We start from the raw sequence: 17294 nt of genomic DNA, 5'->3' as shown, positions 1-17294 counted from the left end.
TAAACTATTTAGGTTAACATATATATGTGAAGGAAAAAAGCATGAGCATTTTCATTCGCTGACCATGGTCCTGAAACGATATGTACTATAAATAGCATCAGTGAAAAAGACTACTACAATTAAGTCGCATTATAATATTTGCATTCTAACCTCTAGAGGAGAGTCTGGTTCATCCAGGATGCTCTTTTCACTCTGTATCCGCTGCATCGTCCCTGATGAACTGGGGTCCATTATCAGCACGTTCTGGCTACCGGCTCTGCCCAACTTACAGTCACTCTTTCTGGAGTCAGTCGTCCTGCAAACCTCGTAATTGTACACGTGTTGGAGAGTCCCTGTCCCCAAAGTGTCTGAGTAACGTGGTGGATAATACGGAATCACAGGGAGGCTGGAGTGATACAGGACGCGAGACTGTCTCCACCTGTAGATTTTTACTGATATAATAACCACTAAACACGTGATGAACAGGAAGGAAACTACAGCCAGAGCCAACACTAAGTAAAAAGTCAGGTTGTCATTGTACTCCTTGTCGTGTGCAAAGTCAGTGAACTCCGACAGCACTTCAGGGAAGCTGTCGGCCACCGCCACGTTTACAATGACTGTAGCTGAACGAGAGGGCTGCCCGTTGTCCTCCACTATAACAGTGAGTCTTTGTTTGACAGCATCTTTATCAGTGACTCGGCGGATAGTTCTTATTTCTCCATTCTGTAAGCCCACTTCAAACAGCGCCCTGTCTGTGGCTTTCTGCAGTTTATAGGAGAGCCAGGCATTCTGTCCAGAGTCCACATCAACAGCCACCACTTTAGTGACCAGATAGCCCACATCTGCTGAACGAGGCACCATTTCAGCCACCTGAGAGCCACCAGTCTGGACTGGGTAGAGGACCTGAGGAGGGTTGTCGTTCTGGTCCTGGACCAGTATTTTCACTGTCACGTTACTAGTGAGTGGAGGAGAGCCTCCATCCTGGGCTTTGACGCGGAACTGGAAATCTTTGATCTGCTCGTAGTCAAAAGAGCGCACTGCATGGATGACTCCAGTATCAGGACTAACGGACACATATGAGGAGACTGCTACTCCGTTAACAGAGGAGTCCTCCAGTATGTAAGAAACACGGGCATTCTGGTTCCAGTCAGCGTCTGTGGCTTTCACTATGAATATAGAGAGACCTGGTGTGTTGTTTTCTACAATGTAGGCCTCATATGAGCTCCTCTCAAAGACAGGAGCGTTGTCGTTCACATCAGAGATCTGTAAGGGGAGAGTGACGCTGCTGGAGAGGGAGGGAACTCCCTCATCAGAGCAGGTCACTGTGATATTATACTCAGAGGACTTCTCTCTGTCTAATTCACTGTCTACTAGTAAACTATAGAAATTATTAGACGTACATTTAATTTCAAATAGCACATTTTCATTTATTACACAATGGACTTTTCCATTCGTTTCAGCATCAGGATCATTTACACTAAACAAAGCTATTACTGTTTTCTGGGCAGAATCCTCTGGTACTGATCCTGAGATTGATATCATATTTATAATAGGGTTATTGTCATTTACGTCGATTATATCAATTACTATCTTGCTCGAATCCGAGAGCCCGCCTTGATCAATAGCTTCTATATCGATATGATAATTCTTTTCTTTTTCATAGTCTATTGGACCATCTAAAATCACATCCCCTTCCCTATTAATATGAAACAACTTTGAAACTGTATCCATGCTATTTCCTATAGCGTAGGTCACTTCTCCATTCGAGCCTTTGTCTGCATCATAAGCACTGACCTTTGTAACGAGTGTTCCTATTAGGGAATTTTCTGTAATACTTGCTTTGTAAATAGGTTTACTGAAAACAGGGGCATTGTCGTTTGCATCCAACACTGTAACATGAATCTGCATTGTTCCTGACATTCGTGGTTCCCCTCCATCCTCAGCTGTCAAAATTAAAGAGATGTGTTCTTCTCTTTCTCGGTCCAATGGCTTTTGTAGAACCATTTCTACCTTTTTGCTTCCACCAGACTGACTGTGTAGTTTAAGCATGAAATTATCACTCGGTTTAAGAGTGTATCCCTGGAGACCATTCAGTCCGATGTCAGGGTCAATTGCTCTCTCTAGCATGAACTTTGATCCGATGACTGCAGACTCGCTTATTTCAAATCGTCTTTCTTCCTTCTGGAACACGGGGGCATTATCATTAACATCGGTTATTTCCACAGTAACTGGAAATAATTCTAGCGGGTTCTCTAAAGTGATTTGAAAATGCAAAGCACAAGGCGTTGTCTGTCTGCAGAGCACTTCGCGATCTATTTTTTCTTTAACAAGGAGGACTCCTCTTTCTTTATGCAGCTCAATATACTGAGCGCTATCGCCTGTGTAAATACGAGCTTTACCCGACTTAAGCCGTTGCACATTTAAATCTAAATCTTGTGCTATATTACCAACCAAAGAGCCTTTTACCATTTCCTCCGGAATAGAGTAGCTGACCTGTCCGAGAACAGATCTGAAGAAGAAGATGGAGATTAACAACAGTACTTGCCGTTTCATTGTTTTGTCCGAGACCTTTGTCGCACAACAGCGTATTTTATCCATTTTAACTGTAAGATTCCGTTAAGTGTTTTTGAAAAATGTAAAACAAATGTGTTTATATACACAAAACAAAACATTAGATTTCCAGCATCGCATGTGGGTGATCTGATCTCCGAGAAGTATATTCAGCGTCTGAGACTATGCCTCAGTGTTATGCCAGGAAAATGACTGGGAGGATGTGTTACAAAAGCAATTCACTGCTGCAACACGCTGGGCAACAGCGGCCCGATGAGTTCAAACTGTGAAAGTACATAATAGAAACAACAACAAAAAAATGGCGTGCCATATTAAAAACGAAGATTGAAAACTAAATATATATATATATATATATATATATATATATATATATTGTCTTTTCCAACGTGCAAGAAATAAATGCAAAAACTACTTGAAAAATAAAAATAAATAAAATGTTTCCCGCAGTTAGAAAACTGAATAAGACAGGAAATTACGGACAAGAAACAAACATGAAGGAACCTACAGATAGAAATTATTGTCAAACTGAACTCTCAGTGTCACTGTCCAAGGTGCTGAAACGTTCCCTAATTTGCGCCTTTTAAAAGTTTGAATCTCATTACGCGTAAAAAATGTCACAACATAAAATAACACAACATGACTAACCTCCAGAGGAGATTCTGGTTCATCCAGGATGCTCTTTTCACTCTGTATCCGCTGCATCGTCCCTGATGAACTGGGGTCCATTATCAGCACGTTCTGACTACCGGCTCTGCCCAACTTACAGTCACTCTTTCTGGAGTCAGTCGTCCTGCACACCTCGTAATTGTACACGTGTTGGAGAGTCCCTGTCCCCAAAGTGTCTGAGTAACGTGGTGGATAATACGGAATCACAGGGAGGCTGGAGTGATACAGGACGCGAGACTGTCTCCACCTGTAGATTTTCACTGATATAATAACCACTAAACACGTGATGAACAGGAAGGAAACTACAGCCAGAGCCAACACTAAGTAAAAAGTCAGGTTGTCATTGTACTCCTTGTCGTGTGCAAAGTCAGTAAACTCCGACAGCACTTCAGGGAAGCTATCGGCCACCGCCACGTTAACAATGACTGTAGCTGAACGAGAGGGCTGCCCGTTGTCCTCAACTATAACAGTGAGTCTTTGTTTGACAGCATCTTTATCAGTGACTTGGCGGATAGTTCTTATTTCTCCATTCTGTAAGCCCACTTCAAACAGCGCCCTTTCTGTGGCTTTCTGCAGTTTATAGGAGAGCCAGGCATTCTGTCCAGAGTCCACATCAACAGCCACCACTTTAGTGACCAGATAGCCCACATCTGCTGAACGAGGCACCATTTCAGCCACCTGAGAGCCACCAGTCTGGACTGGGTAGAGGACCTGAGGAGGGTTGTCGTTCTGGTCCTGGACCAGTATTTTCACTGTCACGTTATTTGTGAGTGGAGGAGAGCCTCCATCCTGCGCTTTGACGCGGAACTGGAAATCTTTGATCTGCTCGTAGTCAAAAGAGCGCACTGCATGGATGACTCCACTATCAGCACTAACGGACACATATGAGGAGACTGCTACTCCGTTAACAGAGGAGTTCTCCAGTATATAAGAAACACGGGCATTCTGGTTCCAGTCAGCGTCTGTGGCTTTCACTGTGAATATAGAGAAACCTGGTGTGTTGTTTTCTACAATGTAGGCCTCATATGAGCTTCTCTCAAATACAGGAGCGTTGTCGTTCACATCAGAGACCTGTAAGGTGAGAGTGACGCTGCTGGAAAGCGAAGGAACTCCCTCATCAGAGCAGGTCACTGTGATATTAAATTGGCATGCGACCTCTCTATCCAGATCTCTTTCAGTAACTAAAGTATAAAATCCATTCATCGTCTTTTGTATTGTAAAGTGAATGGGATCATTAATATCACACTTCACATTCCCATTCCTTTCAGAGTCTGGGTCATTAACGCTTAGCATAGCAATAACAGTATTCTCAGCAGAGTCTTCCAATATACTGTCTGATTTAGAAAGTATTTTTAACTGAGGACTGTTGTCATTGACATCAGTGACATCTATTAGGATCTTACTTGAATCCGAGAGACCTCCACTATCTGTTGCCTCGATGTCTATTTGGAAGAGCTTCGTTTTTTCATAATCCAATTCACCGATTAGGATAACCTCTCCTGTTTTTCTGTCTATCTGAAACAAGTCGGACAAACGACGCTTACTATTGGAAATTGCGTATGATATTTCTCCATTTGAGCCTGCATCTCTGTCAGATGCACTAACAGCTATAACACTCGTCCCCCTAGGGGAATTCTCGGTTATCGTTGTCTTGTACACTGACTCAGTGAAGACCGGTGCATTGTCGTTTACATCTAACACATTAACAGTTATCTGCATTGTCCCTGACATACGTGGTTGTCCGCCATCTACAGCGGTTATTAATAGTGAGATTGTGTCCTGGTGCTCTCGATCTAGTAGCTTCTGCAGAATCATTTCTACCTTTTTACCTCCGTTTGCTTGATTTTCTAGTTTCAATGCAAAGTTGTCTGTTGGCTTAAGCGAATATGACTGCAGACCATTTTCACCAATGTCAGCATCAATTGCTTTCTCTAGTACAAATTTAGAGCCAATAACAGCTGACTCGCTTATTTCAAAACGTTTCTCGCTCGATGTGAAACTGGGAGCATTGTCGTTTATGTCTGTGATTTCTATTGTTATACGAAACAATTCCATGGGATTTTCGACAATCATTTGTAAATGTAAAGCACAAGGCGTCGTTTCTCCACATAAGGCCTCTCTGTCTATTCTGTCTTTAATAAGGAGCACCCCCCTTTCTCTATTTAGCTCGATATATTCTGCACTAGTTCCCGAATGAACACGAGCTCTTCCCGATTTGATCCTTTCGACATCTAATCCTAAATCCTGAGCAACATTACAGACCAATAAGCCTTTTTCCATTTCTTCGGGAATAGAATAGCTAACCTGCCCGAGCACCGAAGAAAATAACAGAACCAAGATGAACAACAGTACTTGCCGTCTCATTGTTTGACCGGGTTTTCCAACGTCCGTTTAATAAATCTGTAATCCTCAGGAGCAGCCTACTGTTAAAATCCCTTGTCTTATCTCAAAAAATGTTAAACAAGAATAGCGGTTTTTCATATCCTTGAGCAGCTTTCTGGTAAACGAGGCAGGCGGTTAATGCCAGTTTCATTGTCTACAATGTCACAATCTAAAGGGGAGGGAAAGTTGCAACGAGGCCTACTGAAAACTGCCACACGCTGGCCAACAGCGGCCCTTTCTGTTCAACCCACCAAACAACATAAACTGGGTTATTGGCATAGGGTTCAAAGAAATCATCTTTATGATCATGGTGATGGGGGTAATGATGATGATTCTACAAGTAGTAGTACAACCATGCAAGTCCCGAAAAATATTGATCTACCTTTTTTAAGTGATGGTTTATTTAGCCAACAACGTGACCTAAATAACTGTTTCAAGTACTGACGCTTGCATCCCCTTATTTTAAAATGTCACAAAAAAAAATATTTATTATTTTTTAACACCATAAAATTTGAAGCACAGTGTCATTGTGCAAATACTCCTTTATCAGAAATTAATAGCAAAAATATATTTTCTAATTTATACATTAAAAGAGTGCAAACTTTCGCACTGTAATTACTTTATTATAACTTTTTATATACTCCTTGACATTTTTATTACTTTTGACGATTAAAGAACATTGGGACTGGCTTAAAGGCATAAACATATTTAGTTAGAGATCAATGGAAAGAAAGTAAAACAAATGATAAAGGAGAGTATATATAAAGATGTGATGTAATAAAGTTGTATACTAAAAATTTTGCATCCCTCTTGATAAATGTATTAAAAAATTGCTTTAATTAATCTCTGATGAACATTTATTTGAGTACACTTTGCATTAAATAATATTTTAATGAATAAAAAGGTATTTGTTCCACTCTCATTGCCATTTACAAATTAGGGGATGCGAATCCAACTATGAACTATAATTTGTTAAATAATAACTTAACAAAACTTTAGTAACGATATCAAAATTTGTTCAAAATCTAAAAAAGAACCAACTAAAAGTTCAAAAGATTCTAACCCTCTCTACAACTTCACACATAATTGTGTGCTGTGGATCTATTTTACTTTACTGAAAAAAAAAGGTTTTACAAAGAAATAACAAACACATAATTTGAAACCCTGTAGTAAACACAGCAAACATAACAGTCTAACCTCTAGAGGAGAGTCTGGTTCATCCAGGATGCTCTTTTCACTCTGTATCCGTTGCATCGTTCCCCATGAACTGGGGTCCATTATCAGCACGTTCTGACTACCGGCTCCGCCCAACTTACAGTCACTCTTTCTGGAGTCAGTCGTCCTGCACACCTCGTAATTGTACACGTGTTGGAGAGTCCCTGTCCCCATTGTGTCTGAGTAACGTGGTGGATAATACGGAATCACAGGAAGGCTGGAGTGATACAGGACGCGAGACTGTCTCCACCTGTATATTTTCACTGATATAATAACCACTAAACACGTGATGAACAGGAAGGAAACTACAGCCAGAGCCAACACTAAGTAAAAAGTCAGGTTGTCATTGTACTCCTTGTCGTGTGCAAAGTCAGTGAACTCCGACAGCACTTCAGGGAAGCTGTCGGCCACCGCCACGTTAACAATGACTGTAGCTGAACGATAGGGCTGCCCGTTGTCCTCCACTATAACAGTGAGTCTTTGTTTGACAGCATCTTTATCAGTGACTTGGCGGATAGTTCTTATTTCTCCATTCTGTAAGCCCACTTCAAACAGCGCCCTGTCTGTGGCTTTCTGCAGTTTATATGAGAGCCAGGCATTCTGTCCAGAGTCCACATCAACAGCCACCACTTTAGTGACCAGATAGCCCACATCTGCTGAACGAGGCACCATTTCAGCCACCTGAGAGCCACCAGTCTGGACTGGGTAGAGGACCTGAGGAGGGTTGTCGTTCTGGTCCTGGACCAGTATTTTCACTGTCACGTTACTAGTGAGTGGAGGAGAGCCTCCATCCTGCGCTTTGACGCGGAACTGGAAATCTTTGATCTGCTCGTAGTCAAAAGAGCGCAGTGCATGGATGACTCCACTATCAGCACTAACGGACACATATGAGGAGACTGCTACTCCGTTAACAGAGGAGTCCTCCAGTATGTAAGAAACACGGGCATTCTGGTTCCAGTCAGCGTCTGTGGCTTTCACTGTGAATATAGAGAAACCTGGTGTGTTGTTTTCTACAATGTAGGCCTCATATGAGCTCCTCTCAAAGACAGGAGCGTTGTCGTTCACATCAGAGATCTGTAAGGTGAGAGTGACGCTGCTGGAGAGGGAGGGAACTCCCTCATCAGAGCAGGTCACTTTGATATTATACTCAGACGACGTCTCTCTGTCTAATTCACTGTCTGTCACCAAACTATAAAAATTATTGGACGCCGACATAATTGTTAAAGGGATATTATCGTTGATAAAACACTGAACTTTGCCGTTTTCCTTTGAATCTGGGTCTTGAACGTTCATCATTGCTACCACAGTTTTGGGACTAGAGTTTTCAGATATCATGTTGGATGTTGACATTATATTAATCGCTGGTTTGTTGTCGTTCATATCAACCACTTCAACTATGACTTTACACGAATCTGTTAGCCCACCTTCATCACTTGCTCGTATGTTAATATGATAAATCCGTGCACTTTCATAATCAATATTTCCCATCAGTCGAATCTCACCGCTGTCTTCATTAATCTGAAATAGCACGTGGGCTTGATCCAAACTGTTTGTGATTGAATATTTTATTCGGCCATTCGTTCCATAATCGGCATCTAATGCAGTGACACTGGTGACAACAGTCCCTACTGGGGCATTTTCATAAACAGTAGCTGTGTAGGTGGACTCGGTAAAAACAGGCGCATTATCATTGACATCTAACACCGTGATGAAAATACGAATTGTTCCCGACATTTGGGGGTCTCCTCCATCAAACGCTGTTAAAACTAAAGATATCAACTCTTCCTTTTCCCTGTCGAGTGGCTTCTGCAAAATCATTTCAGCCTTTTCTCTTCCATCTCCTTGAATGTCACGTTTAAGCACAAAATTATCTGTAGGTTTAAGCTCGTATTTCTGAAGACCATTTTTGCCGACATCAAGATCTATTGCTCTGTCTAATACAAATTTGGCTCCGATTACAGCAGATTCACTGATTCTAAAACTGACTTCATCCTTTTCAAAAGTGGGTGGATTATCATTTATATCTTTAATTTCGACTGTGATGCTGTAAAACTCCATGGGGTTCTCCAAAATGATCTGAAAATGTAAAGCACAAGGCGTTGTCTGTTTGCAACTGGCTTCTCTGTCTATTCTGTCTTTGATAAGAAGGACTCCTCGTTCTTTATCTAGCTGGATTAGTCCTGCACTGTCTCCTGTATAAACCCGAGCTTTGCCTGATTTTAGTCGTTTTAAATCTAAACCCAAGTCCTGAGCGATATTTGCGACTAAAGAACCACTCGGCATTTCCTCTGGGATGGAGTAGCTGGCTTGGCCGAGCACTGAATTGAGATAAAGGACCAACAAAAACACCAATACTTGCCGTATCATTGTTCTGTCCGACATTATGCTTGCGAAATGGAATAGAACTGTTTTACTCCAGAATCACCTAGATTTTAAGGTCCACTGCATTTTATGAAAAAAAGTGTCACTCCATAAATATCCACATCGGTTGAATAACGAGAAATTTCTGTACAGTTGTAGTTTCAGAATACGCCGACGTTGTGAGACTGCGTCTTTCTCTCTCTCTCTCTCTGATATCATTATGATGGGGGAGGCTGCTCTATAAACCTGCCGTGAAACATCAACACACTGGCCAACAGCGGCCCTAAGAGTACACACTGAAGAACTACAAAAAATACAGGAATAACAAAGACTGTATGCAATAACTCTCAATATTATAGTGTTTGTATTAAGAGTCAACGTCAAACGAATGCAAGTAGTAAATGGAAACTGTAAAACTACTTACAATTTTGGCTACAATTTTTATTCATACATGTTGTCGTGAAACAATGGAAATAAATAATTGTAGGGTATTTTGGTATATGTACGAAGAGGTGCATGGTAATGACTTCTACAATATCGAGGAAGGAGCGCCACCGGTAAAACATTTAGTCACGAAAATCAGACAGACAGGCAGACAAACAGATAGACAGACAGGCAGGCAGACAGACAGGAAGTTAGATGTTGTATTTATGATAGTAAAGTGGGTTAGTTTTCAGTTCTGCAACTTATGTCTAAACGCCTCAACACCATAACAAAGAATGTGGACTATCCAAATATTGTGGCGTCAAAAACCGCTGGCCCCACATCGACCACTGCTAACACTGCAATGTTTTGACAAATATACATATAAACATACACGCACACGGCCTTGGCAAAACAACTGAAGAGGGAATAAGTCAGGAACATGCCAGTGCCTCTGTCCATGGTCCTGATTATTTATAGCGTCTGAAAAGAATAAGAATGTATCCATTACAGAAAGAAGGAAAACACTTGAGGATTTCAACTGAACCCAAATTCTAACCTCTAGAGGAGAGTCTGGTTCATCCAGGATGCTCTTTTCACTCTGTATCCGCTGCATCGTTCCTGATGAACTGGGGTCCATTATCAGCACGTTCTGACTACCGGCTCTGCCCAACTTACAGTCACTCTTTCTGGAGTCAGTCGTCCTGCACACCTCGTAATTGTACACTTGTTGGAGGGTCCCTGTCCCCAAAGTGTCTGAGTAACGTGGTGGATAATACGGAATCACAGGGAGGCTGGAGTGATACAGGACGCGAGACTGTCTCCACCTGTAGATTTTCACTGATATAATAACCACTAAACACGTGATGAACAGGAAGGAAACTACAGCCAGAGCCAACACTAAGTAAAACGTCAGGTTGTCATTGTACTCCTTGTCGTGTGCAAAGTCAGTGAACTCCGACAGCACTTCAGGGAAGCTGTCGGCCACCGCCACGTTAACAATGACTGTAGCTGAACGAGAGGGCTGCCCGTTGTCCTCCACTATAACAGTGAGTCTTTGTTTGACAGCATCTTTATCAGTGACTTGGCGGATAGTTCTTATTTCTCCATTCTGTAAGCCCACTTCAAACAGCGCCCTGTCTGTGGCTTTCTGCAGTTTATAGGAGAGCCAGGCATTCTGTCCAGAGTCCACATCAACAGCCACCACTTTAGTGACCAGATAGCCCACATCTGCTGAACGAGGGACCATTTCAGCCACCTGAAAGCCACCAGTCTGGACTGGGTAGAGGACCTGGGGAGGGTTGTCGTTCTGGTCCTGGACCAGTATTTTCACTGTCACGTTATTTGTGAGTGGAGGAGAGCCTCCATCCTGCGCTTTGACGCGAAGTTGGAAATCTTTAATCTGCTCGTAGTCAAAAGAGCGCACTGCATGGATGACTCCACTATCAACACTAACGGACACATATGAGGAGATTGCTACTCCGTTAACAGAGGAGTCCTCCAGTATGTAAGAAACACGGGCATTCTGGTTCCAGTCAGCGTCTGTGGCTTTCACTGTGAATATAGAGAGACCTGGTGTGTTGTTTTCTACAATGTTGGCCTCATATGAGCTCCTCTCAAAGACAGGAGCGTTGTCGTTCACATCAGAGATCTGTAAGGGGAGAGTGACACTGCTGGAGAGGGAGGGAACTCCCTCATCAGAGCAGGTCACTGTGATATTATACTCAGAGGACGTCTCTCTGTCTAAGGCGACCTCTGTTACTAAAGTATAAAACCCGTTTAATGTAGTTTGTATTTTGAAGGGGATATTGTTATTTATATTACACTGTACTTTTCCATTATTCTCAGAATCTGGATCGTTTATGCTTAACATAGCAATAACAGTGTTTAGGGATGAGTCCTCCGGAACAGTATCTGATTTTGAAACAATGTTTATATGAGGATTATTGTCATTTATGTCAACAACATCAACTATCACCTTGGTCGAATCAGAAAGCCCCCCGCTGTCTACAACTTCGATATCCATTTGATAAATGTTTGTTTTTTCATAATCTATATTACCAATTAGTGTAATTTCTCCAGTTTTTGAATTGATCTTAAACAGCTCAGATAAATAACGTTTGCTAGTGGATATCCTAAATGACACTTGTCTGTTGGAACCGATATCTTTATCAGATGCACTTACAGTGGTCACGGTTGTGCCAACTGAAGCATTTTCTAGTAATTTTGCTCTGTACAGAGGCTTAGCGAATGTGGGTGCGTTGTCATTCACATCTAATACACTGACAAATATCTGCATTGTTCCTGACGTCTGCGGCTCTCCCCCATCTACAGCGGTTAACAACAGTGAAACGTAATCTTGCTTTTCTCGATCTAGTGACTTCTGTAAAACCATTTCTACTTTTTTACTTCCGTCTGCCTGATTTTCTAGTTTTAATATGAAGTTTTGAGTTGGATAAAGCGAGTAATGTTGTAAGCCATTCATCCCAATGTCGGAATCAATTGCTTTCTCTAGTATAAATTTTGATCCTATCACCGCAGACTCGCTGATTTCAAAATGTTTTTCTGTATTTGTAAAAGTGGGAATATTATCATTTATATCAGTAATCTCCACTGTTACACGGAATAATTCCATTGGATTTTCCAGAATTAACTGGAAATGCAAAGCACAAGGCGTCGTCTCTCCACACAAAGCCTCTCGATCTATTCGCTCTTGGATAAGGAGGACTCCCTTGTCTTTATTCAGCCCAATGTATTCTACACTGCCTCCTGTATAGATGCGAGCTTTACCCGATTTCAGCCTTTTGAGATCTAAGCCTAAATCATGCGCTATGTTACCAACTGCAGACCCTTTGGCCATTTCTTCAGGAATAGTATAGCTGACCTGTCCGTGCACGTAGTTGAAGCATAGGACCGAGAAAAACAACTGTACTTGCCGTCTCATTGTTCTTGCCGACGTCAACTTTCCTACGACCATTAAAACAAAAGCATTCCCATTGCAATCATGACAGCAAAGGCAAATAACAAACAAAAACAAAAAGTCGACACTTCTTCGAGTTACAAGACAATGCAACCCTTTAGACGTTTCCCCGCAGTTGTCCTTGTGAGACTGGACTGTGTATTCTGCCTTCCTCACATTGTGTTCAACGTACTGACAAAAAGGGGCAGTTCACGGAGAAAAAACATCTAGATATCCGACAACATGCTTGCCGAGAGCGACCCTCTGAGTTGAAAATACACATTACAACCAGTTATAACAATGGGAAGAGGTTAAATCCAATGTGACACTGATATGAAGCGGGTTGAAAACAAAAGTAAATGTGTTCAACAATTTATATATCTTCGAACTAATACGTTTAAAATATTGTCCTTGATATTGTAACTTGATTGAATATCGTTACAAGAAAACATTGTTTTTGAATCAGAGTGAAGCGAAAATAAACAGAACCAAACACATGTACTGGAGGCAAACGTGTAATGTATCACTGTCCATGGTGCTGAATTGGAAAGTCGAATACCAACTAGTCTTCTTCGGATTATAGTTGAAAGTACTATGAACAATTGTTAATGTTACTGGTGTGATCGTGATTTACATAAGTTGTAAAAAAGTCTAAGTGTAAAAGTTTTCTAACCTTTAGAGGAGAGTCTGGTTCATCCAGGATGCTCTTTTCACTCTGTATCCGCTGCATCGTCCCTGATGAATTGGGGTCCATTATCAGCACGTTCTGACTACCGGCTCTGCCCAACTTACAGTCACTCTTTCTGGAGTCAGTTGTCCTGCACACCTCGTAATTGTACACGTGTTGGAGAGTCCCTGTCCCCAAAGTGTCTGAGTAACGTGGTGGATAATACGGAATCACAGGGAGGCTGGAGTGATACAGGACGCGAGATTGTCTCCACCTGTAGATTTTCACTGATATAATAACCACTAAACACGTGATGAACAGGAAGGAAACTACAGCCAGAGCCAACACTAAGTAAAAAGTCAGGTTGTCATTGTACTCCTTGTCGTGTGCAAAGTCAGTGAACTCCAACAGCACTTCAGGGAAGCTGTCGGCCACCGCCACGTTAACAATGACTGTAGCTGAACGAGAGGGCTGCCCGTTGTCTTCCACTATAACAGTGAGTCTTTGTTTGACAGCATCTTTATCAGTGACTTGGCGGATAGTTCTTATTTCTCCATTCTGTAAGCCCACTTCAAACAGCGCCCTGTCTGTGGCTTTCTGCAATTTATAGGAGAGCCAGGCATTCTGTCCAGAGTCAACATCAACAGCCACCACTTTAGAGACCAGATAGCCCACATCTGCTGAACGAGGCACCATTTCAGCCACCTGAGAGCCACCAGTCTGGACTGGGTAGAGGACCTGAGGAGGGTTGTCGTTCTGGTCCTGGACCAGTATTTTCACTGTCACATTACTAGTGAGTGGAGGAGAGCCTCCATCCTGCGCTTTGACGCGGAACTGGAAATCTTTGATCTGCTCGTAGTCAAAAGACCGCACTGCATGGATGACTCCACTATCAGCACTAACGGATACATATGAGGAGATTGCTACTCCGTTAACAGAGGAGTCCTCCAGTATGTAAGAAACACGGGCATTCTGGTTCCAGTCAGCGTCTGTGGCTTTCACTGTGAATATAGAGAAACCTGGTCTGTTGTTTTCTACAATGTAGGCCTCATATGAGCTCCTCTCAAAGACAGGAGCGTTGTCGTTCACATCAGAGATCTGTAAGGTGAGAGTGACGCTGCTGGAGAGGGAGGGAACTCCCTCATCAGAGCAGGTCACTGTGATATTATACTCAGAGGACGTCTCTCTGTCTAATTCACTAACAGTAATTATGCTAAAAAAAATTTTCGACGTTGGTTTCATCAGAAATGGCATGTGTTCCTCTATATTACAGGTAACTTTGCCATTTTCTCCAGAGTCAGGATCTTGAACATTTATTATAGTTACCACAGTTCCTGGTTTAGAATTCTCTGATATTGAATTTGTTTGAGACATAATATTGATAGACGGGTAATTATCGTTTGTATCAGTCACCTCAGCAACAATCTTACAAGAATCTGTTAGCCCTCCATCATCACTAGCTTGTACGTGTATTTCATAATTCTGGGCCTTTTCATAATCAAGGTTTCCAGATAAATATACCACACCACTCTCTTCGTCAATTTTAAACATAAAAGGGACATCATCCAACGTGTTTGTAATTGAATAAGACACTTTACCATTGGAACCTTCATCTGCATCTACAGCACGAACAGTACTCAAAACAGTATCCTTTGCAGCAGTTTCCAAGACAGTAGCTTTGTAGACTTCTTGCGTAAATATCGGGGTATTGTCATTAACATCTAGCACAGAAATTTCCACACGCATTGTTCCTGACAGCTGAGGCTCACCGCCATCGGTAGCCGTGAGTGTCAAAGACAGGTGCTCTTGCGCTTCTCTATCCAGGTGTTTCTGCAACACCATCTCCACTTTTTTACTTCCATCTTGTTGATTTTGTAGTCTCAGATGAAAGTTGTCTGTCGGTGTAAGCGAATAACCCTGCAATCCATTCACACCGACATCCAGATCCAAAGCTCTTTCTAGCACGAATTTTGCTCCAATCACAGCAGACTCGCTGATTCTAAATTTCATTTCATCCTTTTTGAAACTGGGTACATTATCGTTGATGTCATTAATTTCAACCGTAACTGTGTAGAATTCAATCGGGTCCTCCAGTGTAATTTGGAGATGTAAAGCGCAAGGTGTTGTCTGCCCACAGAGCGCCTCTCTGTCAATCCTCTCTTTCACCAGAAGGACTCCTCTGTCTTTATTCAGCTCGACGTATTCTGCATTATCCTCAGTGTATATGCGACCTTTCCCTGACTTCAGTCTTCTTACGTCTAAGCCTAAATCCTGTGCTATGTTACCAATTAAAGAGCCTTTAGTCATTTCCTCTGGAATGGAGTAGGTGACCTGCCCAAACACTGCGCTGAGGGAAACAAGCGAGACAAACAACAGTACTTGCCGTCTTTTTGTTCTGCCCCACATTTTAATCTCGACGGATTCTGGAGAAAGAAAAGCACTATATTCCACGGCGTTTTGGTTCCCCTGTTAAAAAGTGTGGAAGAGAAATGTTTCAAAGATTATCGCCAGTGTTTTTAATCCAAAATCAGTAAATCGCAGCGCTGATATCTCCGGGCTTCTGCTACGACGCTTGTATGCTGTAAATGTGTTCCTCTCTCTTTTTAATGCATCAGAAAAGCTCTACATTAGTCAACAGCGGCCCTGAGAGTCCAAACACTTGTATTGCAGAACAGCGGGGGAGGTTCGATAGGAAACAAATACGACTCACTGTCATGACTACTTGTAGTAGATTCCTCTACATTGCTTACAAAAAATCTGGTCTATATAAGGCCTCTATTAACAAAACAGTTTAATGACAAAGGCACAATGTTGAAATTAATAAACTGGAATTCTGGTTGTTAAGGTTAAGACATCAGATTTCTCTTTTTAATATTCAGCACCATTAAAATGGGTTTTATTGAGTTGATAAGTTAAAGTCTAAAAGATTACCTGCAAAAATATTGGTAACTTAAGTTCTTAAGGTGGAGAAAAAGGCATCACGCAGCCACAAGAATTTATTAATGTTATGGGTCATTAATAACGTATTTGGCAGTTAAGATTAGAAATTAAACACAAGGACTAACATGTACATGTATTTTTCAGCAACTAAAAAATGTTTTTTTCACCATTTTGTCAGCAATATTCAGTAGCAAGCTGACAAGTTACACAACAAACACAATTTACCTGAGCTCTCTGCTAAATAGTTGGAGCACAAGATGATTCATGGCAATACATGCACCCGGTCATACGCTGGGATTTATTTCCACTTGAAATTTAGAGTGACAACACAGATGTTTACTCATTGTTTCTGTAATTCAAAGAAACCTGCTATTCTACATGTTCAGACTGGTGTTCTTTTAGCTCCCTCATCTTAATCTTGTCAAAAGAGTACATATTCGAATCAAGTGTGAGCAGAAATTGAAATGGAGTGACAATATTTATAGCAATGATGATGCATGTGGCCATATGTTTTCATCTATTCTATTCTATAGCTATTCTATCTCCAGCTACAGCCAGTTTAACATCATTCTAATAGGCGCCCCGCCTTTAACAAAGATATTGCAAAATAAATAAATCCAGACACATTTGAACACGCTGTTGCCAACAATGTTAATGTGTTTTGGAATAACTGGGCATAAATCTAAAATTGTTTTGTCATTTGAAATTTTCTGGACATCAAATTGGTGCTGAATGCAGAAAAATAACAGGCAATGAAGCCCAATAGGCAGGAACAATGTTCTGAATTACAAATAATTCAAAAGTGTTCCAGTTATACATAATAATAAAGGATGCTTGTAAAAATGCTGGTTTATAATCCATATATTCGCATGAATGCAAACAGCATGTAAAGTTCAGTTACCGGTGTAGTCAGTGTGTAAAAGCTGCAGGCTTGTTATAGATTTTAATGTACAAATAAGTAAACATATTTTAAATAGGGTATTTTTAGATTTTAAATTTGAAAAGAACTTGAATGTTGCTAAATTGTTGTGATTGGTACAACAGTACTTGAATGTTATATAACAAAATGTGAAGAAAAGTATTAAAAATACATATTACAAAGGATGTTACATATTAGTCTTTAAATGAAAA

The 17294-nt window shown here is 41.3% G+C and overlaps 1 protein-coding gene across 41 annotated transcripts in view; it reads right to left on the bottom strand.

Moving 5' to 3' along the window:
- LOC137133993 (protocadherin gamma-A11-like) overlaps positions 1-17294 on the bottom strand; it is a 238444-nt gene that overhangs the window by 56518 nt on the left and 164632 nt on the right. Inside the window, exon 1 of one of the 41 annotated variants that reach the window (XM_067518286.1) lies at positions 13230-15799. The exons of 35 other annotated variants lie outside the window; for them this stretch is intronic. In XM_067518286.1, coding sequence (XP_067374387.1) covers positions 13230-15629 — 2400 coding nt within the window. In that variant the 5' untranslated portion in view covers positions 15630-15799. Of the gene's footprint in view, positions 1-150; positions 2705-3195; positions 5757-13229; positions 15800-17294 lie in introns of those variants that run through there. 5 more of the 41 variants (XM_067518310.1, XM_067518292.1, XM_067518316.1 and 2 more) reach the window with 5 other exon arrangements.

Source organism: Channa argus, chromosome 10 (genome assembly GCF_033026475.1).
Source record: "Channa argus isolate prfri chromosome 10, Channa argus male v1.0, whole genome shotgun sequence".
Taxonomy (NCBI): domain Eukaryota; kingdom Metazoa; phylum Chordata; class Actinopteri; order Anabantiformes; family Channidae; genus Channa; species Channa argus.
The sequence above is the reverse complement of the archived record's forward strand: the minus strand, read 5'-3'. Positions and strand labels throughout refer to the sequence as shown.